Source organism: Bubalus kerabau, chromosome 5, assembly GCF_029407905.1.
Source record: "Bubalus kerabau isolate K-KA32 ecotype Philippines breed swamp buffalo chromosome 5, PCC_UOA_SB_1v2, whole genome shotgun sequence".
NCBI classification, from domain to species: domain Eukaryota; kingdom Metazoa; phylum Chordata; class Mammalia; order Artiodactyla; family Bovidae; genus Bubalus; species Bubalus kerabau.
The window spans coordinates 6,450,953-6,475,276 of record NC_073628.1 but is presented as its reverse complement, the minus strand read 5'-3'; the positions used below and the strand labels follow the sequence as shown (position 1 = coordinate 6,475,276).

The 24,324-nt window shown below is 49.8% G+C and overlaps 2 protein-coding genes across 5 annotated transcripts; one reads left to right on the top strand and one right to left on the bottom strand.

Annotated features, from left to right (window-relative positions):
• Positions 1-6,331: 6,331 nt before the first annotated feature.
• CCDC87 (coiled-coil domain containing 87) lies at positions 6,332-10,411 on the bottom strand. The gene has a single exon (XM_055580724.1). It carries the CDS (start codon positions 10,281-10,283, stop codon positions 7,710-7,712), a length of 2,574 nt encoding a protein of 857 aa, XP_055436699.1. The 5' UTR covers positions 10,284-10,411; the 3' UTR covers positions 6,332-7,709.
• CCS (copper chaperone for superoxide dismutase) lies at positions 10,400-24,029 on the top strand. 4 transcript variants are annotated; one of them, XM_055580726.1, is made up of 9 exons: positions 10,400-10,575; positions 10,908-10,980; positions 18,061-18,198; positions 18,413-18,590; positions 19,162-19,222; positions 19,396-19,541; positions 21,272-21,453; positions 23,373-23,450; positions 23,522-23,625. In XM_055580726.1, exons 1-8 carry the CDS (start codon positions 10,537-10,539, stop codon positions 23,402-23,404), a joined length of 849 nt encoding a protein of 282 aa, XP_055436701.1. In that variant the 5' UTR covers positions 10,400-10,536; the 3' UTR covers positions 23,405-23,450; positions 23,522-23,625. The 4 variants fall into 4 exon arrangements, with proteins under 4 accessions (XP_055436701.1, XP_055436702.1, XP_055436704.1 ...); XM_055580728.1 differs by lacking the exon at positions 10,400-10,575 and adding an exon at positions 10,651-10,779; XM_055580727.1 differs by lacking the exons at positions 19,396-19,541; positions 21,272-21,453 and adding an exon at positions 23,706-24,029.
• Positions 24,030-24,324: the final 295 nt, after the last annotated feature.

The window sequence follows — 24,324 nt, the reverse complement described above, 5'->3', positions numbered from 1 at the left end:
CAGGCTTTTTAAAAGCTGGTTAATACCAAAGTGCTTGTAGTTCTCCCACATACACTATGCTCCTCTCCCATACTTCTGCTCATGCTGGGCTGAGCAAGTTCTCCTCTTCTCCTCTGCCACCACGTGCCTGATGACTCCCACTCAACTTTCTAGACTTTAGACTGCTTGAGTGTGGCCTCTTCCAGGAAGCTGTCCCTGATCACCCTCCCTCTCCTCCTCCTCTCCTGGGCTCTGTTGAATATTCCTTTTGTGGGCTCCCACTGTACCCTTCACATGCCATATGATTGAAATTATCTTCCTTAGTAAACCTTAAATTCCTCAGCAACAGGGACTGGTTCTCTTTGGTTTCCTCTGGCTCTGCCCTCCCCACTCCACCCCCCAACGCACGCCCCAGACTGTGTCTGGCACTTGGGAGGAGTTCAGTGAAAGTGCTCTGGGCCTGGAAGAATGATATGGCCTCAGAGTCACTGCTGGGAATCAAGTGGACTGTGCCCAAGGCCTGATTTCCCCCAGGTACAAGTGATGATGAAAGCCAAGAATGTGATCATATTCAGCTTCTTCCCAAGGGCCTCAACTGGGCAGACTTGTTTTTGGTATTTGTGATGAGAAACAGTAAAACGCTTAAGAGCATGTACTTGGTGTCAGACGTCTGGGTCAGAATCAAGACTCTGAAATGTTCTTAGTGGTGTGACTTGAGCAGGTTACATAACCACTTGTGCCTCAGTTTCCTCATCTGGTCCATAAAATGGTCATAGTACCTACCTCTACCTCACTACATTCTATGAGGACTAAATGAATTACTGCATGAAAAGTGTTTAGAATGGAGCCTGGCACTTAATAATCATTATATAGTATTAGCTAGAGTCGGACACAGCTAAGCGACTTCACTTTCACTTTTCACTTTCACGCATTGGAGAAGGAAATGGCAACCCACTCCAGTGTTCTTGCCTGGAGAATCCCAGGGACGGGGAGCCTGGTGGGCTGCTGTCTATGGGGTCGCACAGAGTCGTACACGACTGAAGCGACTTAGCAGCAGCAGCAGCAGCCAGTTGGCTCAGCCAGAAGAAAAGTGAGTCAATATACTCACACAGAGACATAGACAACAGACTTGTGGTTGTCCAGGGTGAAGGAGGGTGGGGGAGGGGAGGATTGGGAGTTTGGGATTTGCAGATGCAAACTAGGGTATATAGGATGGATAAAGAACAAAGTACCAGCAGCACACAGAACTATATGCAATATCATGGTGAACTATAAAGGGAAAGAATATGAATATATGTATGTATAACTGAGTCACTTTGCTGTACAGAAGAAATTAACATAACATTGTACATCAAATATACTTCAATAAAATTTTTTATAGTGAGTCAATATAAAGAAAATTGTTTGGGGCCTTCCCTGACAGGCCAATGGTTAAGACTCCTTGCTCTGAATGCAGGGAGCATGGTTTCAATCCCTTGTCAAAAAAATAAGATCCTGCATATCCACAGTGTGGCCAAAAAAAATCATTTGGCAAACAACAGTACAAGGAAGACATGGACCAAACACAGAAACCCCAAGACCAAGAGGGGTGGGACTGTAGGCTTAGTGGAATCATAAGTACATGGGCCCAAATCCAGCTTCCATCAGCACCTGTGAACCACCAGAACTTGGCTCCGCCCTGTAGGTCTCAGCTTCCCAGAGTGACTGGGTCACCCCAAGTCCGTCAGCTTGTCCGCAGCTGGATGACCAATGTGCAGAGCTGCCGGCTGTTTTTAAGTTGCAGTTTTGCCTCTGGCTTTGCCCTTGACATTTTATAAGCAAACAAGCTGGTCACCAAACCCTTCCCCCATGTTTACTGCCCTTGCCCCAGCCCCTGCCCACCCCTGACTCAAGTCTCACTGTCTCTGCCTCCATCCCCACTACTGTCTTTGCCCCCACCTCTGTCCCTTCATGAAAAAAATATAAATAGGGCCCCCCAGACCTTTTCTGGGGTTTTCATGATGTCCAAACCATTTTTGGTAATACTGCCAACATGTTATCTGCCTTTTCTCCCCTCACTGTCTCCTGAGTAGTGTGTTTTCCACAGGCTGTGTGAAGTCCGACATTGCAACAGATGCAGCAGAAACATAAATGAAAATCTGGCTGTCTCCTATTAAGCCAGACACTCAGAAGATTTGCAAGACAGTAAAATGGCCAGCCTTCACTACTTAAAGTCATTTTTCATAAAATACATTATCTCTGTAAATGTATAATGGGATTTGTGTTTATTTATTTTTAAAAAATGTTTATCAATTTATCTGGCTGTGTCAGGTCTCAGCTGCGGCACGCAGGCTTCTCTAGTTCCTTTGTTACCCTGTGGCATGTGGGATCTTAGTTCCCCAAGCAGGGATCGAACCTGTGCCCCCTGCATTGGAAGGTGGATTCTTACTAACTGGATCACCAGGGAAGTCCCAGCATTAATTTAAATAACAAATATATATATATATATATATATATATATAATAAAATATATTCTCTCTATATATTAAAATGTGCAAATGAATGATCCATCCCTTTAATGTAATAATGAATACAGAACATATTGGACTTTTATGGGTTTGGACCCTGGCCCTGCCTTGACAATGAAAGGGCTGTAGCAAATGATCACAGCCCAGATTTTAAAGTATTTTTCTGATGGCCTCTGGGTTTGGGGAAGGCCCAAAACTAAAACTTCCACAAAAATCCTCAGTAATTTAGAGAATTAATTTTGTCCAATTATCCTAGAGTCCAGTTTCCAGAGAGGGAGGTATCACTGCCCTCTCTTTCTTTGCAAGGTTGCCATGAGGATTAAATGAAATAATATCCTTAAAGCACTTCAGCGTAACTGATTCTCAACACAGTTGAGTTTGCTGGCGTGTGACCTGGAAACTCCAGCTGCATGGAGGCCTGGCACCGAGCAGGAGCTCCCGCTGGCAACCAGACCCCCCAGGCAAAGGACTTACTCCAGATCTGGGTTTAAGTCACAATTCCACCTGTTCAGAGGCAAGTTACATTCGACTGATTCTCAGTAGAATGCCCATAAACAGCACTTTGTAATCAGTAGAACAAGGATGAATATGAATTATCATCATTATTAATCATTATTATTATTCCATATGTAATACTCACATATATGTAATAATGGTAATAATTCGTGAAATCTATAAATAGGATCAGCAGGGAGGGGTCACTAAGCCATGGGTTTAGGCCTGGAACTTCGGGAAAGTCAGTCCTAGGCCTTCAGAGTCCCACATACAGGGACTAGGATGAAAGGGAGGATCCGAGAGGCAGTGTTTTAAGGCAGCTGCAAGAGTCTCCAGGTCTCCTGTGGCTCCTTCTCGAGCCTGTCCAGGGCTTCATGATGTCCTTTCACGTTCCCCGAGGCCCAGATATCCCAACTGTACCTGTGTGTCAGGACTATACCCTCCCCGTCCTATCTCTGTGTACTATTCCCATCCAGATGATCAGTGGTGATTTCCAAGGACTAATTCATGTGAGCTGTTTCCCAAAATTAACTTCCCAATGACCATAATGGTCATGAAGGAATAAAAGCATTCTTTGTATTTTTTGTAAGACCCATCCGAGCTCCCAATACGCTCCTATGTACTGAGAAACTCTGAGGAATTTCAGGAATGCAGTATGTAATGTTCCCCAAGGTTATATGACCGTGGAACCCTTTTCCCAGGACTATCACTCAGGACTAGTTTACTTGGCACATGTTTGGGAAATGCTACACTAAGCCTGTTGGCTTCCTCCTCCTGTGCCTTTGCTTCTTAAAGGGGCCGATGCTGTAGAGCTTCAATTAGCAAACTACACCCTGAGGCAGCTGCCTGTTTTTGTAAATAAAGTTTTAATGGAACACAACCTGCTCATCGGAGAAGGCAATGGCAACCCACTCTAGTACTCTTGCCTGGAAAATCCCATGGACGAAGGAGCCTGGTAGGCTGCAGTCCATGGGGTCACTAAGAGTCGGGCACGACAGAGCGACTTCACTTTCCCTTTTCACTTTCATGCATTGGAGAAGGAAATGGCAACCCACTCCAGTGTTCTTGCCTGGAGAATCCCAGGGACAGGGGAGCCCGGTGGGCTGCTGTCTCTGGGGTCACACAGAGTTGGAAACGACTGAAGCGACTTAGCAGCTTAGCAGCAGCCTGCTCATTTACTTACATATTGTTATAATTGCTTTCACACAACAAAATCAAAGTTGAGCCTTGGGACAGAAACCATATCGCTCACAAAGCCTAAAATAGTTGGTACTGTCTGGCCCTTTAAAAAGCTTGTGGACCCCTGCTCTAGTGTTGCTCACCTGGGTTCTGTGTAACCTCTAGAGAACACACCAGCAGACCAGGAGGGAAACCATACTACAAAGGCTGACTATAGTGTATCTGCCTGGAGGGCCAGTTTCATTCAAAGCACCAAATGGCAATCCACTCCAGTACTATTGCCTGGAAAATCCCATGGACAGAGGAGCCTGGTGGGCTACGGTCCATGGGGTTGCAAAGAGTCAGACACGACTGAGTGACTTCACTTCATGGTTTATATTTAAAAAAAAAACAAAAAAACAAAACATGGACAGGGAATTCCCTGGTGGTCCAGTGGTTAGGATTCAGGGCTTTCACTGCTGGGACCAAGATTCCTGGTAGGGGAACTAAGATGCTGCAAGCCATAAGGTGTGGCCAAAAAAAAAAAAAAAAAAAAAAAGTACATATCACACAGAAGAATGCAAATCTTGCATAGATTTCAAAAATAAAAACTTTAAATTTCTCAGGCCTCTCAGGCTAGCACTGCTTTACCCTCCCTGCTCTCGGCCTCCACCTCAATCCCTCATACCTGACCAAGATGCTTGCTTCTGTTCCTCAATTCTAAGGGTTACTTGGGTGGAAAAGTTTGAGAAGTGCTGCTTTGTTAGGAAAACAAAGTAGAAGTGCATGCACCCATATCAGCAAAGAATGAACGGAGAACTTCTGGACCAGGGGCTTTTACCTTACTTGTGCAGGCAGGTGAGGCAGGCTGTGTGTAAGAGCTTTCTTACCATAACTCACAGAATCAGTGCACCAAGACAGACCTGGGTCAGACAGACCTGGGCTTGGAGCCTGGCTCTCCCATTAACTATCTTTATGATCTTGGGTTAGTCACGTTATCTAACTGAGCCTTCATTTTCTCAGGGGTAAAATGATGATTAAAATACATGCTTCACGAGAAGTCTAAGAGATTGTGCAGAGAGAGTGTTCTCACTGAACTCAGTAAGTGCTAACTCACTACTAACATGTCAGCTAAATTTCCTGAATATGTAAAGAGCTCAGAAAAATCAAGAAAGCAAAATAGTCAAAAACAATAGAAAAGTAGGCAAAGGGCTTGAGTATTTTACGGAAAAAACCAACCAACCAACCAGGGCTTCCCTGGTGATTCAGTGGTAAAAAAATCTGCCAGCCAATGCAGGAGACATGGATTCGATCCCTGGCGCAGGAAGATCCTACACGCAAGGAACGAAGCCCGCGTGCCGCAACCATTGAGCTTTTGCTCCAGAGCCCAACTGGCACAACTACTGAAGCCTAAGCACCCTAAAGCCTGTGCTCCACAACAAGAGAAGCCACCACAAGGAGAAGCCTGCACTCCACAATCAGATTAGCCCCTGCTTGCCGAAACTAGAGAAACCCAGCACAGCCAAACAATAAGTACTTAGAAGAGAAAAAACGCCTTTAAACTTAAAAAAGATGCAACTTCACTCAGAGAGAGGTGAGAACACAACTCAAATGAGATCCTCTTTTTTCACTTATTACATGACAAAGATGAAACTTTTTGATAATACTTCTAGTGAGACTGGGGAACTATTACTATAGGCAGTGTGGCTGATAATGCAAATGCTTACAGCCTTTGTGTACAGCCTCAGTAATACCTATCAAAACTACAAATGCTGGGACTTTCCCGGCAGTCCAGTGGTTAAGACGCTGCATTTCCAAAGCAGGGGGTGAGGTTGGCTCCCTGGTGGGGGAACTAAGATCCCACATGCCGCATGGCGCGGCCAAATAGAAGAAAAAAAAAAAAAAAAATATATATATATATATATATACACTTATGCTTAGATATAATTCCACTTTGAGAAATTTTAAACCATAGAAACAGCTGCACATAGTAAATAAACGAACAAGGATTTTTTTAGAGCATTGTGTGTGTGTGTGTGTGTGTGTAAGATCTTAGTTCTCTGATCAGGGATAAAACCTGTGCCCCTTGCATTGGAAGCTCAGTCTCAATCACTGGACCGTCAAAGAAGCCCATGTCTTTTTAGTAAGGGGCTGATTAAGCAAAATAAAAATACACACAGTAGGATACTATATAGCAACCCAAATAAATAAGCAGCTCTATTTGTATCGATGTGGAATGAGCTCCGGGCAAATTAGGAGAAGAATAGAAAGGGGCAAAACAGGAGACAATGCTACGCTGGTGCAGCTGCAGACGCAAGTATGAACAGTACATTCACGCGTGTTCATACACACATCGGCTCTCTCTGAAATAATTTTCACATAATCCAACCTGCCCCCCTTCCTTGCTATGACCCCTCTGACTCATGTCCTTCTCCTCCTCGCTCTGCTCCACCCACATTGGCCACTTTGCCTTTCTGGAACACCCCAAGCGTCCGCCTGCCTTAGCTGGCAGGAACAGTTGTCCCGGATGTCCACAGGGCTCACTTCTTCCCCTCCTTCAAGCCTCTGCTCAAATCTCCCCTTCCCGGCGAGGCCTGAGTGGACTACCCCAGTAAACTCACATCCTTCACCCTTCGTTTCCTCTTGCCCTCCTCTGCCTTTTCTTTTTTCCAGAGTACATATCATCATCCTCCATTCTATTATTCAATGTGCTTCCGTACTGTGTTTATGGTCTACAGTCTGTGTTCCCTCAGGAGAATGTAAACTTTACAAAGGGTAAGGGTCTTGGTTTTGTTCAGTGATCAAGACCCAGCATGAGTACCTAGCTGGTGCTCAATAAATATCTGCTTTTGAATAAGGGAATGGAAAGATACACAGGCGACTGGCAACAGCTGTCACCACAAGGAGAACGGGGTTACTGAAGGAAGGATGGCAAGAAATACTTTTCAGTGCACACCCTTGTGTACTTTGTACCAGGTGCTTGTATGAATTGGTAAATAAATTTAATGGAAAATTTTAGCTCTGCCAACAGTGTGCTAGACCTGGAAGAAGGGACAGCCAACTCCTTTATCTGACATAGGAAGGTCCAGATGTACAGCAGTTAGGTACTTTGCCCAAGGTTACACAGGCAGGGCTTAAACCCACATCTACTAACCCAGAGCATTAGCTCTTAGTCATCACGTCATTGAGCCTCTTGGCTTGGTGTTCTAATCAGTCAATCTAATGGCTCGTGATAGAAACGCTGAGCTGAGGTGTTCCACAGGGGATGGTTTCTATCTGTCTAACATTTCCTATTACAATGAACTTCAAGGGATGGTCTTAGTTCTTTTGATACATGAGACTTTGGCTGTAATGTGCATGGTTTGACAGAAATGGGACTACTGGGCTTGGGGCTTCTTTTATGAGAACTTCTTGGTCAAAATACAGTGTTAATGTCAGTCCCTTGGTAGCTGGAATGCAGGTTTCCTGAACCCTGCCCTCCCAGATATTTCTTCTTTCAAAGGAGTCAAGAGGTCTGGATGAGCTGCTGTGTGTATGGGGGTGACAGAGAGATCCGAGGGCTTGGTCCGGTCAAAGAGTAATGGGAGTATTCCCTGGGGCTACTAAAGGCTGGCTGCTGAGCTTCCTGGACAGGACTGACTGATGGGAGGCCCTTTTGGCCCGGGTTAGGTGGCGGACCCGCCGCTGCTGCTGCAGCCAGTAGAGCATCTCCACTTTGTCGTGCTTCATCTTGTCCAGGTAGCACCGCCCCTTGAAGGTTACCGGCTCACCAAAGACTAACTCGATCTCCTCCAGGAGGGGAACCAAAGGAGCCTCCACCATACTAAGCTTCCTTTGGAGACGGCCGCGGATCTGATTCTCCTCCAGGAAGCGACTCAGGCCCACATCAGTCTTTTGGAAGAAGCGGTTAGGGTCAGAGGCTTGCCGCTCAAACCACTCCAGTCTCCCCAGCAGTATCTCCCGCAGCTGGATGGGCTGCAAGGCCCGCTCCCAGGCACTCACCAGAGCCGGCAGCTGCCTCAGGCGGGCGTTGGAGCTGTATTTGATGGCCATGTCCAGCCGGTCCTTCTCCGGAACGTCAAGCATGGACCAAACCCGCTCCAAACGCTTCTGCAGGCTCAGGATTTTGTGAGAATCTTCCAGGAGGCTGCTCTTAGTTTCTAGCCTGTGTTCCAGCACCGTGTCCCAATCCCACTCTCCTGGCACAAAATCTGGTTCGTCATCTTCTAGCAAGGAGGGTGGGTGTTGGATCTTTATGGACTCTTTGATAGGGGCCACGGTCTCCACAGGACCCTCCTCTTCATACATTTGGAAGATGACATGGAGGAAATCTGTCTCCTGGGTGGTGAGGTACTTAAAGTAGTCACCCACAGACAAAGTGCTTTTCCACCAGTTCAGCCATCTGGCCCTGTTTGACCACCTGTCCCAGCTTTTACTTGCTTGGAGTGATGTGAAGGAGGATATCTTATCTGCATTGGCCTGTAAAGTGCTTGCTTTCTGGGGATAAAGCTCAGCCAGCTTGGTGTTGATGATACGATGCTGTTTTTCTTGACGTAGGAAAGCTGAGGACAGGAAGGCTGACCAGTCTTTATTGGCTGCAGGCTCAACCAGGGGCCCCTGGTCAAAAGTGAAGTGGTTGTTAGAGACACGGCTCATCAGCTCCTTGTAGACTTCCCTGATGCTACTGCCAAAAGTGCGATCCATATCCATTTGCTCGATAAGTTTGGGTTCCAGTTCACCAGCCAGATGGTTGTATAGCACACTGGCCGGCTCAATGTGGAAGGAATCCAAAAAGTTTCTTCCTGAGACCTGTACAGCAGCTATCTGGACCATCTGATTTTTTAGCTTCAAAGTAACAGTCACTGGCTGTGGTTCAAGCGGAGGGGGTTTAGGGGAATGGAGGCCCCGATGTTCCAAGGCCTCTTGCTCCTCGAGGCTGTTCAACTTTCTCTGCAGCTCTTCTAGGTGATGGGTAGCAGCTGGGCGGTAGGTCAGGGCCCCCAGGAGTGGGGGCAGCCCTGAGTCCAGTTGTGAGTACTGAGACCACCCCAGCTGCATATGCTTCATCATCTGCTTCAGGTCCTCAGCCACCGTGTCCCTTGCCAGCTCTGGTTTGCTCTCTGCCACCAGGACCAGTGGGGTTAAGGGGCGAGGACTGAGTGGAGGAAGGCCCAGCTCATCTGCTAGCCTCCAACCCTCACGCAGAGAGGGCATGGACTGGCTCCTCTGGAGCTGGGAGTAGAGGGGCAAGTGCGAGGTCGGGGGAGCCCGGCTGCGGGGAGCCACAGAGGTCCCAGGCAGTGATGCAATCTGTGAAGTGAAGGTGCTTTCTCTCCTCTTTTGCATGGAGGACAGCCAGCGCAGAGGCTTCTTCTTCTTCAGCTGGGGAATGGACTTCAATTCCTTCATTGGATCCTTTTCAGGCTCACTGACAAGGTCTCGCGGGCGGCTGAGTTGGATGAGGTAGTTCAGGCTGAGGTTGAAATGCGGCACTTGGGTGACGCCAGTGATGTGATGCCATGGGACCTGGAAGAGCCTGTAAGCCCCAAGGCCAACGGCGCGCAGTCTGGGCGCGGAGACTCGGGCCTGCTCTTCTTTGAGCAGGGCAAGGAAGTCAGAGAGCAGGCTTCGGTAGACGTCGGGGCCGGTGAGGAAAACTGTGCAGTCCCTGGCGAGGCTGGCGGCCAAGCGGGTAAGCGTGGCTGATTCAGTGAAGACAACTGAGGAGGTCGACATGAGCTTCTGGAGGTGCAGGTAGCGTACGAAGAGCTGCTCGCAGCTGAGCAGCACGTAGATCAGGAGCCGCTTTCGTAGCCTCTGATTGTTCAGGTGACTCATGCCAAGTTCGGTGGGGGGCTCCTGCCAGCTGCACTTTAGCTCGTCCAGGATGACCTCGGTGAAACGGAGCCGTACCTTGTGAGGCGCCCGCGCCTCCAGCCCGCTTTTGGTCAGCCGCTCGGCTACCTGGCGGCAGACCAACTCCGCCGTCAGCCGTGGAACCGGTAAAGGCAGTAGCATCGGAACCTCCTGCGAGAGGTGCTCCTGAGACGCTGTGCGTGTCGTCCTGCGGGGGAAGAGCGACAACGGACGCAGCAACCGGTGGTAAATCCGCTGGAATTCGGGGTCCGGCTTATACGGCTCCATATTAAGACGAGGCGGCGCCGATAGCGCCGGCGGCTCTAGCGGTTACTAAGGTAACGAGGGGCCGGCGGGCCCAAGTGCGCCTGCGCAATCCCTGCCCACCGTCGCGTGGACGCAAGAAGGAGCAGAGCCTTGCGTGCGCGCGCAGCGGAAGGCGGGGCAAGGAGTGGCTTCCGGGGTTCCGCCTCCCCCTCCCCGCGGCGCGGCTCTGGGCTGGCACTTCAGTTCCGGCCCTCGGGCGATAGCTGGATCCAGGATGGCTTCGGACTCGGAGGACCGCGGGACTGCCTGCACGGTGAGGGTCGAGGCCTCGTGTGGGAGCCTCGCAGTGCAGAGAACTTCGGCCCCTGGAGAGCGATCGTTAACTTGAGAATGAGGGAAGGAGCAGACACCTGGCCTGGGGCCTGGGGCCAGGGCTGGACTGTGAGAGTAGCAGGACGCTTGGCGTTAATGTTACGGGGTGTTGCTCCTGGAATGTTCGTGAGCGACAGTGAAGAAGGCGCTTGAGGAGGGGTCACATGGGGCGTTACTCTAGGCCTTTGGGGGTGGTCCTAGGGGAGGTAGTGAAACAGGGTCACGCAAGAAGTTTCCCCAGCTCCTGTCAACCCGTCCCTGCCACCCTTGCAGCTGGAGTTCGCGGTGCAGATGACCTGTCAGAGCTGCGTGGACGCGGTGCGCACGTCCCTGCAAGGAATCGCAGGTAAGAACCAGATGAACTTTTGTGAAAGCAAACCGGAGACCTCGGGGAGGGGCTGGCAAATCTCTTAGGCCTACCCCGCTCCCGTTTACAGAAACAGAAATGAAAACCTAGAGAGAGGAAAGAATGTTCTCAGAGGCACACTGAGACCCAGAAATGGAGTCTAGTGTGCAGGTCTCAGGCCTGCTCTGCCAGATTTTTCTACTGGCCCTAACTTCCTGCCTTTCTGGTGTCTTAACCTCAGGTGCCTGGAAAGTAAGGAGGTAGGCAGAGAGTAGTCCCCCTACAGGGTGTTCCCTGGAAAATAGACAGTTCTTGCTTGAGAAGCAGCATAATCTTGACAAAGCAAACAGCAGCCCTGGCCATGTTCTGTCCAGGTAGCCCTGGATTTTTTTTTTCCCCACACTACCTGGAATGTGGAACTTCCCTAGTCAGGGATCAAACCTGTGTTACCAGCAGGGGAAGTGCAGAGTCTCAACCACTGGACCATGAGGAAGGTCCTTGATCTAGCACGATCAGCAAGCTCTGAGAAGGCAAGGCCACCAACATGGCCTGGGGAACTGCCTTTGAGTCTGTTAAACGTTTATTCAGTGATTCAGCAGGTATAGACCAGACAGTGGGAGCTTTTTAGGGAGAAGGGTTCTCAAGAGTTTCAGGCACAGCCCCTGCCCTCAGGTAAAATGAGCACTTGAGCATTGTGCTGGGAAGAGCCGTTCTTGAAGAAGAACTCCTGCTTCTGAAGCTGAGACTGATGGCACTTGGCTCTGTGTCAGGCAGTTGTGTTTCGCTGGCGTTAGGGGTATGTGTTCTAGAGTCAGACTGTTCAGATTCAAATCCCCCCTTTGCCACTTAATGGCACTAAGGCCTCATGCATGTTACTTTTTTTTTCTTTTTTTCCAAAATGGAAGTCTTAGACCTTTATCTTTTTTTTTTTTTAATATTTATTTATCTGACTGTCTCAGATCTTTGTTGCGGCATGCAGGATTTTTCATTGCAGCTCATTGGCTTAGTTGCTTTACGACATGTGGAATCTTAGTTCCCTGACCAGGGATTGAACCCACGGCCCCTGCACTGGAAGGGGGATTCTTAACCACTGGACCCCCAGGGAAGTCCCACATGTTACTTTTTATGCCTGTTTCTTCAGGCATATGTGCAAGATAATGGAAGCTACCCCAGAAAATCATCAAGAAGAGTAAATTAGTTAATATGTGTAAAAGCACTTTAGAAAAGGACTTTGCATATAGTGAGAGCCCACTGAATCTTAGGACCTGTGAGAGGAAGGGCTTATGGGGGTAATGGATGGGCAGAGGAATGAGGGGCACGTCATTTGTTTAAAGTTGTTCAAACTGGTTTACTTTGCGGTTCCATTTTCACTCAATATAGATTTTATGTATTTCTCATAGGCTTCTTCACTCATTAGTTCATCTAGTTCTGAAGGGTTACTGAATGTCATCTTGATCAGCCAACCATCTTCATAACAGCATCTGTTGACAAGTCCTGGATTTTCTGCAGGAGCTTCATTCATTTAAGTTACCTCTCCTGATGGAGGAGAACTAGCAGCTTTCACACTTTCCACAGCACCAGACTCCTCTTGTTTGTTCAATTTTGTTCCCACTCCAGGCAGACTACAGGAAATGACGTCTCCCAAAGCTTCCTGTGCAAATATGCTGATTCTCATTGTTCCAACACCGTTTCCTGTTGTTAGTCATGCATGTTTGCCTGTGAATTTACTCATGGAGAATAGAGCGCCCGGGCACTGCCTGCCATCAGCCCCCAGAGTGCTCCATGGCAGCTCCCAGCACCACTTTCATAGAGGGTAGAGATCCTAAAGCTGGGTTTGCTTAGACTGTGTGTTTGAGGGTGGTGGGTGAGGGTCCAAGAAAACTGAACCATTCCACTGTGAGTAGAGTGTTCTTACCACAGATTTCCAAGGCTGTTAGGCTCTCTACCTCCTGTAAAACATTCTTGCTGGGAAAGCAGACAGCTGGACTTCTGCTGAACATAGGGCAGTTTCTAGCCGTTAGCAGATTTCTTAGTGACCAGATAAAGACTTCCAGTGACTCTCTGTTTCCTAGCCTGGGTAACTGGAATCAGCTTGGCTTTCTCATGGGCTGGCTTCCCAGAATGCAGAGAAGGAGAGAGATGGGTTGGTTGATTTGCTCTGTCCAAGAGGCCTGGGCTTTGGGGACGAAGGCTCTGCTTTCCTCCTAGGGTAAGTGGGAGGCCCTCCCAGTCCAAGGCTCACTCCCTTGAATCCTTATCATCACTACCCTAGAGCCCCCTATGGCCTTGTTTTTTCTCCCTCTCTGAGCTAAACAGATACGGGCCTGGCCACGCTCCACACCAGCAAGACTGAACTGCTACTTTGCTAGGGAGCCAGCCCTCCTGGTTAAGACCCACGTCAAGAGTTCAGGAAATGTGTAGTCACAGGGAGCTTCTCACCGGGCCTTTTCCCTTCCAATGCAGAAAAGCAGCTCTTAAGAGATGTTGTCACTGCTCTGCTTAAAATCCTCAAACAGTAATAATATTAAGAGCTTCCCATAGGCCAGGCACTGTTCTAAGTGCTCTAAGTGAGATGACTCATTTAGGCCTTCAGTAGCCCTCTGAAATAGGTTGTATTATCATCTCCATTTGCAGATACAGAAATTGAAAAGAAAACTCACACAGAAAGATTGAGTAAGTTGTCTAACGCCACACAGCTAGTACATGGCAGACTCAGGATTTCAACTCCAGAGCCCATACCCTCAACCACTATACTCCGTGGCCTCTCCCAGCGGCCTCCCCCGCCTTAAAATTAAATCCAGATTCTTTCCTGTTGTCTGCAGGGCTTTGTTTGATTGGTCTCCACTTGTACCTTCACATCTTATTCTTCTCTTTACTCCAGCTGCAGCCACTCTGGCCTTTCTCAGACACATAGATGTCATTCCTGTCTCAGGGTCTTTGCCCAGACTGTGTCCTCTGCTGGAATGTTCTTCCCTGACTATATTCAGGTATTTGCTTCAAGGCTCAGAGAGACCTTCTGTCTCGCTGTATCTCACTGTGCATGCTGTTCGCTGAACCCACGGTAGGCAAGGTGCATGTAGGGAAGCTGGAAGAAAACTCAAGGAGCTGAAGGAACTGCAGACGTGTTTATTCTCTCTGGCTGGTGCAGCAAGTGTAGCAGCAGACATAACATAGCCTAATGTAACGTAACCTCCCCGACAAGGACTTTCCAGGTGGAGCTTATGTATGCTTACAGAACAAAAGTAGCCCGTGGCCAAGCGAGTACCTTGTGACACACATGCGCAATGCTGTTAGTGATCTCAGCTGTTACATAATCATTATTCACAAAAGGGCCTGACCACGCCATCTTGGCTAGTTTGCTTTTTCCCTGCACCTTCCTTGACCAAGCCTGTCTAAGTGTTCATCCCCGAGTCGTTCCCTAAGACCTGCTTCATCGAGCACACATTGCACTACCCGAATCTCCCTGAGCGTGTGTTTGGTATGCATGTTCCTGCCCTGGAACACATGCTGCTCTGTAGGGCAGAGACATCACCTGACTTGTTCCCTGCTGCATCCCTGCCACCCGGAACGGGGCGCATGATAGGTGCTTAATATACATTTGTTAAATGACTGAATAGGCATGTGAATCCCTTGCACTTCATGTTTCTTTGAGCCCTGGGAGCCTCAGTCAGTCAGTCCTTTGGGGCCCAGTTCTACTTCATGTGGGACGAAGGGACCAAACAGTCAGCTTTGGGGTTGGACCAGCTGCCTTCTGAGCTTTGTGATCTCAAGCCAGCTGTGTAACCCCTCTGCCTCATTTCACTTGCCCGAGGAGGACAGTATCACCATCCTGATGTGTGTAAAGCAGAGCACACAGCTCATGGCATTCCCTAGAGGCTCAGGCCCCAGGAGTTCCCTGCCATTCTCCCTACAGCTCCTTGGCACCCGGAAGCACCTCTGGGTGAACCCAGAGCGCCAAGGCTTCACGCCAGGTGGCCCAGGATGAGATGTTGTGTGAAGTGATGGCAGTTGGGTTCTTTGGAGAATTTTCTTCTGGCAGAATTGCCCTGTACTTGCTGGGGAGGATATAGGTGTGTCTGTTTGCAAATCCGGCCCCTCCCCCAACTGTTGCGGCTGGGATCTATGGACACAAGCCCATGGGACCTTTTGTAACACAGGTCAGATAGTCCTGCCTCTTGGATGCTGCCTCTTCCCAGTATCATTTCCGTGTTGCTTCGAGTTGGAGGGAATCTGAACAGCTGAGGTTCCTTGTCTGTGCCTCAGGGATGATTATACCCTTGCTGGCAGGGGAGGGAGGGAAACCAAGGATGGAGGGAACTTGGATGGCTTAGCCTTCAGTCCACAGAGTGCTGGCTCAGCAGAAGGAAATGCCTTGTTTAACCTGCGTTTGCTGGGCTGCCTAGGGCTCCTGGCTCCGGTGGGCTTTACTCTCACCCAGAACAGCAAACACACTAAGATCAGAGCAGAATGTTTGTAAGCTCCACAGGTGAGGTCAACGTTAAGAGTTCCCAACCATCCCCTGTATTCTGGTTCAGAATTCAAATGTCCTCTTGAAAGGTTTGTGACCCCTGAAGATCTGAATGGAAGAGAAGCCCCTTCTTGTCCTTCTCTTGGCCCGACAGCCCTCAAAGCTGAGTGTGTGTCAGAGTCACCCTGCAGGCTGTGTGCACAGCAGGGTGACTCAGGGATTTGGAGGGCAGTTGAGAGCCACTGACTTGTGAACCTTAATGCTTGTGGACCACACAGAGGATTGCAGTCCACACAGCTTGAGTTATGTGGGGGAAGTGGGAACTGCTGCAGGAGGACGGGGGAGGGGGCCCCAAAGCTGGAGGCTGGAGCTGCTTCTCAGGGTGAGCAGTGTCCAGGTGAAGTGCTTGGAAGCTGGAGCTAGGCTGCCTGGGATGAGTTCGAGTCCCTCCATTTACTACAGTGCAGTGAGTTTGAGCAAGATCTGGGAGTTGGTGATGGACAGGGAGACCTGGCGTGCTACAGTCCATGGGGTCTCAAAGAGTTGGACACAGCTGAGTGACTGAACTGAACTTGGAGCAAGTTCTTAACTTCACTGTGGCTCAGTTTTCTCACCTGTAAAGTGGGGATAACAGTGCTCAACTCCTAAGGTTACTTGTGTTAATACAGGTACAGTATGAGAAAGCCCACAGTGCATGCTCAGTGAATGTTAGCTTTCATAATGATGTGATAGCCCCGTCTTTTTTTTTTATGTGTGCCAGCTTTACTGAGATATAATTCATGTATTATAAAATTCATCCATTAAAGTATACAATTCAGTGGTTTTTAGTATATTCACAGAGCTGTGCAGCCATTACGACTATCAATTTTTGTATTTCATCACCTCATGAAGAAATTGTACCCTTCAGGGGCTTCCCTGGTGGTCCAGGGGTTAAGAATCTGCCTGACAATGCAGGGGACACGGGTTCAGTCCCTGTGGGAAGATCCCACATGCCACTTAGCAACTAAGCCCATGAGCCACAACTATTGAGACCATGTTCTGCAGTTACTAAAGCCCAGTGCCTACAGCTCACAATTACCTGAAGCCCAGATACATAGAGCCTGCATTTCACAAGTGAAGCCACCACAATGCACCACGCCTGTGCACCACGACTAGAGAGCGGCCCCTCTCACTACAACTAGAGAAAGCCTAGTGCAGCACTGGAGACCCAGTACAGCCAAAAATACAATAAATAAATCTTAAAAAAAAGAAATTATACCCGTCAACTATCACCCTCCTGTTCTCCTGCCCCCTCATCTACTTTCACTCTCTGTAGATTTACCCATTCTGGATATTTCATCCACAGTGACATCATCCAATATGTAGTCTTGGTAACTGGCTTTCACTTAATGTTTTTAAGGTCCATCCACATCACGGCAGGTATCAGTGCTTCATTCCTTTTTATGGCTGAACGTCTACCATCGTATGGCTGTACATTTGGTTTATTCATTCATCATTTGATGGGCTTTTGAGTTATTTTCACCTTTTGACTATCATGAATATTGTGACTATCGATAGCCCACTATTTTTTTAAGATTTATTTTTTGGCTGTGGTGGATCTTCGTTGCTGCCTGCGGGCTTTCTCTAGTTGCAGTGAGTGTGGGTTACTCTTGTGGTACTTGGGCTTCTTATTGCAGAGGCTTCTCTTGTTGCAGAGCATAGGCTCTAGGTGCTTGGGCTTCAGCAGTTGGAGCACGTGGGCTCAGTAGTCGTGGCACAGAGGCTTAGTTGCTCTGCGGCATGTGGGATCCTCCCAGACCAGGGACCAAGCCAGTGTACCTTGCATTGCAAGGCATATTCTTAACTGCTGGACCACTAGGGAAGCCTGATAGCCCACTTTTATGTAAACATTTTTTCATCATTTATTTTTTCAAAATTGAAGTACAGTTGATTTATGATATTGTGTTCAAATATTTTTAAAAGAACTATCTATGTTTCAAAGGGCTACCCAGGTGGCTCAGTGGGTAAGAATCCACCTGCAATGCAGGAGACAGAGGAGATGCCAGTGCAATCCCTTGGGTTGGGAAGATCTTCTAGAGGAGGGCATGGCAACCCACTCCAGTATTCTTGCCTGGAGAATCCCATGGACAGAGGAGCCTGATGGCCCACAGTTCATAGGGTTGCAAAGAGTTGGACACGAATGAAGTGACTGAGCATGATCACATGCATCTATGCTTCAAACATAGATGAATAACTCTTGGCACAAAATAAGAACTCACAACAGTCCTGGGGGCAATGTGACTTTATCCTCACTTTGTAAAGAAACAAGCTCAGAGAGGTTAAGGGCCTGGACTTCCCTGGGGGTCCAGTGGCTAAGATTTGAATCTTCCACTGCAGGAGCCGAGGGTTTGATCCCTGATTGGGCAGCTAAGACCCCACATGCTGCTTGGCACAGCCGGGAAAATAAAAGAGAGAGGTTAAGGGCCTTACAGCTAGAAGGCGGCTTCGGAGCTTGCCTCTGGCCACAAAAAGGTGATGAAGATGGAGATGGTGAATCACCATCTGTTTCTTTCTTCCCTGCTCCCAGCAGAGGGGTGCTAGCCCTCTGCTGCCCTCTGCCCCCTGTCTTCTAGGCATCCAAAGTGTGGAGGTGCAGTTGGAGAACCAGATGGTCCTGGTGCAGACCACCCTGCCCAGCCAGGAGGTGCAGGCCCTTCTAGAAGGCACTGGGAGGCAGGCGGTCCTCAAGGGCATGGGCAGTGGCCTGTTGCGTGAGTAACCACTATGGCCTTGGATTCTCTGGGAGGGAGGTGGCCTGGGTGTGGTACAGCTCTAACCAACCATAGGATCTGGGGGCTTTGGGTTGGAAAGGCTTCGGGGACCATGTGAAGGTTACATGGGGCTCTCTCCCTGCCCTTTCCAAGCTGATGAACGGGTGGGGCTGGGTGAGGTGGCGAGCCAGCCCTGGTGTCTGATACCTTACAGAGAATTTAGGGGCAGCCGTGGCCATTCTCGGGGGGCCTGGCCCTGTGCAGGGAGTGGTGCGCTTCCTGCAGCTGACCCCTGAGCGCTGCCTAATCGAGGGGACCATTGATGGCCTGCAGCCTGGGCTGCATGGACTCCACGTCCATCAGTTCGGGGACCTCACGAGGAACTGCAACAGGTGAGTCCTCTGGAACCTCCCTGGAGCATCCTCATTGCCCTGGTTGTGTACCCACTGTGCGCAGGGGGCTGTACTCAGCTTTTTACACATACATTCACATATGGTCCTCACAAGTACCCTGGGAGGCGTATACACACAAGCCCAGTCTACACATGAGAAAACTGAGGCTCAGAAAGGTTACATGACTTGTCAAAAGCCCTAGAGCATGTAAATGACAGAGTGGGAATTTGAACCAAAATCTGACCTTGACGCTCCTGCTCCTAGCTCCCAAATGGAAGGTGACTCCTGAACATGGGAGGATCAGTTCTCCGTGAGTGTCATGGTATTTATCATGCTGCAATTAGTATTTCCTCATCCATGTTTACCCTGGAGGCCTGCTGAGGACAGGTCCCATGACTGATTCTTCTTACTGATCTCAACCCAGAGCCTGGTACAGAGTGGGTCCATTTGTTGAATGAGTGGATGAATGAATGAATGAGTGAATGAATGGAACAAATGTAGATAAAGTAAAAGGATGGATCACCTGGTCCATGAGCTGTTTCACTGCCTACCTGCTATCTTTTCTTCTTAGCTGTGGGGACCACTTTAACCCTGATGGAATGTCCCATGGGGGCCCCCAGGACTCTGAACGGGTAAGTGTTGGTCTTGAGCTGGGAGAGAACCCGAGATCTCAGAGGCAGGGCAGGCAGCTCTTGGAGCCTGAGAGTGTGATTCCATCTGGGGGGAGTCTTTCTCCCTCACTTTATTTTGTTCGGTTTAGAAACATAGACACTTCCTGTGCTCAAGGCCTGACCCTGTCTCACAGCCTGGCGAGGGAGACACTCAGAACTCTGTGGTTGCAGCACAGCCAGAACATCTTTGCAGGAGCCTCCAGGAGGCCCTGGGAACCCAGAGCAAGCTCCAGATCCAGTCCGAAGGGCACAGGCTGTGGGAGAGAGCTTCCCAGAGAAGGTGATGGTGTGGAAGTTAAAGGTTTTACCTTAAGTAAAAAGGCTGTGCCTGGGACTTTCCTAGATGTCCAAGGGCTAAGATTCCGGGCTCCCAACGCAGGGGGCTTGGGTTCAATCCCGGTCAGGGAACCAGATCTCACATGCTGCAACTAAAAATCCCTCATGCTGCAACTAAGACCTGGCACAGCCAAATAATAATAATTTTTTAAAAAGGCCGTTCCTGACTCGGCAGCTCCTGGCCCTGGACTTTCATTTTACACCAGAGAATTGGCCCCCCTCGGCTGTGAGTCACATGCCACCTTAATGATTTTTGCCTTATCTGAGTCCTACTTGTTCTGCTAGTTACTCAATATTTTGATTTAAACTGGCTGATTTTTTTTCCCCCTTAAGTAAATTTCATTTATTTTTAACATTTTAATCTATCATGGAACATGATTTCAAACATGTTCTGAAGTGGACAGACTAGGGTCCCAAACCCCTGTGTCCCTGTCACCCAGCTTTAACAGTTGCCAGCTTGTGGCCAGTCCCCATTCCATCTACACCCCTGGCCCTTCTCCATTATTTTGAAGAAAATCAAGACGTCATTCATGTAATTCAAGTAGATTTATTTTGAACAAGAAACGATACTGCCACAGAAACCAGTACTTCTAGCTCCAAGAGAAGGATCCTTGTAAAAATAAATCAGTGCAGACCTTAAAAGTGTCATTAGGGGAATTCCCTGGCGGTCCAGTGGTGAGGACTCTACATTTCTGCTGCAGGGGGCATGGGTTCCATCCCTGGTTGGGGAACTAAGATCCTGCACACCATTCAGTGTGACCAAAAAAAGAAAAACAGTGTCATTAAACGCCTACAAGGGACTGCGGCCTGCTTATCTTTGTTAGAGTGCTTAGTGAATGTTAAGAGAGGTCCTGGGTGTTGTCCAGGAGGACCGCCTTCTCTCCTGGGGATATTTCTTTCTTTTTTTTTTTTCTTACTGGGCAGGGAGGGAGGGAAGGAGCTTGGAGAAAGAAGAAGAAGGGGGAAAAAGAACTCTGTCTCAGGAGGTGGTCCTCTAGGAGCGTGTGAGGCCAGGCTCAGCTTCACTCCTCGCTGGCTCAATAGCTTTGCTCGCCTCCTCCTGCCACCTGGGGATATTTCTTAATGGCCCATCGACATACTCGTAATTCCATCTCTTCCACTTGTGGTGGTGTGTTCCCCTCCTTGCGAATTCAGTACCAGGGCAAACAAGTGAGAATGTGGTGTGTATTTCTTAATTCATGTAAGTGATAATTCTCTCTTTTTTGGACTTCTGACAGCTCTGTTACATTTCTAACAGTCAAAAGTTTTTACTTCTCACCCGACACCCCCTAGGGAGCTGAGGAAGCCTTTCTATGGGGTCCGTTGCGTAGGGCCATGCTTGTGTTCCCTGCGTCAGTTATCTATTGCTGAGAATCAAATTACTTTAAACATAAGAGTTTTGGTTTTTTGTTAGTGGCGCGAGGCTTGCAGGATCTTAATTCCCCACCCAGGGATTAAACTGGGGCCCTTGGCAGTGAAAGCACCAAGTCCTAACCACTGGACTGCCAGGGACTCCCCAAATTTAGGGGTTTAAAACAGCAAGCATTTGTCATCTCACAGTTTCTCTGGGGCAGGAATCTGGACACGGCTTAGTTGGAGCTTCTGGCTGAGTGTCTCTCAAGGCCTGATTTGGGGAAGACCCACTTCCACACTTGTGCATGTTGCTATTGGCAGGCCTCGCTGGGTGTTGGCCAGAGACCTCAGTCCTGTGCCCCATGAGCCTTTCCCTAGGGCAGCACACGGCACTGCAGCTGCCTGTCCTCAGAGCCAGAGAGAGAAGGCGTCCAAGACCCCAGCCACACTCCTTTTGAAACCTCAGCTCGGAGGTGATGCCTGGTCCAGCCCACACTCAGCAGGTGTGAATCCGGGGGCGCTCCTTCAAGGCTGTCTTCCTCATGAGCCTTGAAAGGTGCTGAGCAGGTGAAGCGGGGAGAGTGGGAGCAGAGGCTCAGCACGGGGCCGCCCTGCAGAGCGAGCCCCGGAGGCATGAACCCTTGAGACTGGGTTCTGGGAGGAAGTGGAGTTTCGAAGGGCAAGAGACTACCTTGCCTTGGCCTGGGCCTGCTAGGGGTGGGGCATCTGAAGGGTCTGGCGCCAGCTGCTCCATTGTACCCAAGCCCTTGTACATGATGACTGGCACGTTCCTTTAGGATTTCAGCATCTGGTTTTGCCCAAACGGAAGTGAATTCAGTGAGGGGATTTATATCCAAGCCTGGTTGTCCCTTTGCACGTCTCCTAGCTGGTTTCCATGCTTCCTTCCACCCTCCCCCTGCCCCACTCCAGTCCTTCCCCTCCCTCTCCGTGCACTGCATTTGAGAAATTGCTCCAAAGCATAGGGTAACCATGTCACACTCCTCCTGAAACCCTTCTTGGCTCCCCAGTCCCCGAGGGTACAGATCCCACGTGGCTGCATGGTGTGACATTCGGTGCCACCAAGCCCAGTTCCACCCACCCGTGTGCAGGGGAGAGACCTGCTGCTGCCTGATGACACCTGTGAGCCACACACTGGGCGCTCGCATCCTCCGCCCGGTCCTAGAAACTCCTCCCCATCCCTTACCTTCCCACCACAAAAGACCCCAACACCAGGTGCAGCAAAAAGTGCTAGGTGTTGGCAACAGAGGTCCCCCAGGGAAACAAGATAAAGCAGAGGTGGCTCTTCTCGCCGCTTGCTCATCAGCCCCATCACATGGCAACATCCTTTGTGACCAGCCCAAGGCAAGGCCATGAGTACCAGTCCATGTTGGCAGGGATCCTTCTGCCCAAAGTGTCAGGTTGGGGACAGTTTATTTGCACAGATCCTACTGTGACTTGCCAGTAGGGTCTTGTCACAGGGAAACACACTCACTGTTGTAACCCTGTGCTTTGCAGCCACTAGTCTGTTCCATGTCTGGCTCCCCACAGCGTTCCAAACCCCTTGAGGGTGATTGACCATGTACACATCCCCAACCCCCGAACCCCACCTGGCAGAGAGTGTCTGACGTAGGGGGTGCTCAGTAGCTGTGTTGTTATTTTAGTCACTAAGTCGAGACCGACTCTTTGTACGAACTGTAGCCTGCCAGGCTCCTCTGTCCCTGGGATTTCCCAGGCAAGAATACTGGAATCAGTTGCCACTTCCTTCTCCAGGAGATCTTGCCAACCCAAGGATCGAACCCATTTCTCCTTCACTGGCAGGCGGATTCTTCACCACCGAGCCACCAGGGAAGCCCCCAGTAGCTGTGTTAGCACGTTTTTATACCTTCAAGAGGAAAGGCGGGCAGAAACAGTCTTGGGGGCAGGATATGCCCTCTGCTCCTGTGTTTCTTCTCTCTGTTCCTGGAGGCTGGACATCAGGGAAGGGATGCTGGCTGCCTCTGATGGTCAAGAAACCAAGCTTGGCCAACTTAAGTGCAGGGGAACTGCAGACTGCCAGGGGCTGACAGAGTCATCGGGAGGCTGGAGAACTGGGCTTACAAAGAAGCAGGAAGCGGGGTCAATTCTGAGGCTGGGATGCAAAATGGGCAGATACCTCATAGGGGAAAGCAGCCTGGGTAGTGGCGTGACTTCCTAGGAAGAGGGTCACTGTGGCTATGTCCAGCGTGCCATCACTCTACCCAGGGTTTTAGTTCCAGGGGGAGAGAGTCCAGTTGCCTTCTGTGTGTCCTGGGCTGTCCCTTCATCCTACCAGACTGAACCTGTAGGAGGACACTGGTACCCTGGGGACAGGGAATCAGACACTGGGAAGCCAGAAGTCAGCTGCCATGTCCCACGTGCCCTCTTCCCCCGGCTCTCACTGCAGCACCGCGGAGACCTGGGGAATGTCCATGCTGATGAGGATGGCCGAGCTGTCTTCAGGATTGAGGACAAGCAGCTGAAGGTGAGGTGGAGGAGAAGGCAGGAACCTTTCCTAACAGATCCAATGTCTGAGGCTGTTGTCTCCCCTCAAAGGTGTGGGATGTGATTGGCCGAAGCCTGGTCGTCGATGAGGGAGAAGATGACCTGGGCCGGGGCGGGCATCCCTTGTCCAGGATCACAGGGAACTCAGGAGAGAGGTGAGCGCTCTGCCCGCGGCACACACAGAGACCTGGAGGGTCCTGGTGGGTGCTCAGTTCAACCCCACGCTCTTCTGCAGGTTGGCCTGTGGCATCATCGCACGCTCTGCTGGCCTCTTCCAGAACCCCAAGCAGATCTGCTCCTGTGATGGCCTCACCATCTGGGAGGAGCGGGGCCGGCCCATCGCTGGCCAGGGACGGAAGGAGCCTGCCCAGCCCCCTGCCCACCTCTGAGCACGGCCTCTGCCTCGGGTCTGTCACCGTCCTCCCTGCTGAGCACCGTCCACTTCCAGAGGGAGGCCCTGCTCACCCAGTCCTGGGAGAACCAGTGTGCAGGCTATGTTTGATCTCAAAGGGTTGCTTGCTCTTCCCTTGGCAAATTAAAGTTTTATTTTCACATGGAACTTTGCGTTTTGTCTGTGTCCCCTCCTCCCTTAATGGGCTTAGTAAACACAGTCCCTCTGCCTCTGTCCTCCCTGTTGAGGGCCACCTCTTGGCTTTGTAGGCAAAGAAAACTGGATTCAAATCCAAACAGGTCTGGGACTACCCAGTGGTCCAGTGGTTAAGACTCCATGCTTCCACTGCAGGGGGCATGGTTTTGATTCCTGGTTGGGGAAGTTTGCATGCACATGGAACGGCCAAAAAGAAAAGAAGAGAAAATCCACACAGTTCCTGAGGGCCACATCCTTTTCCTCAGGG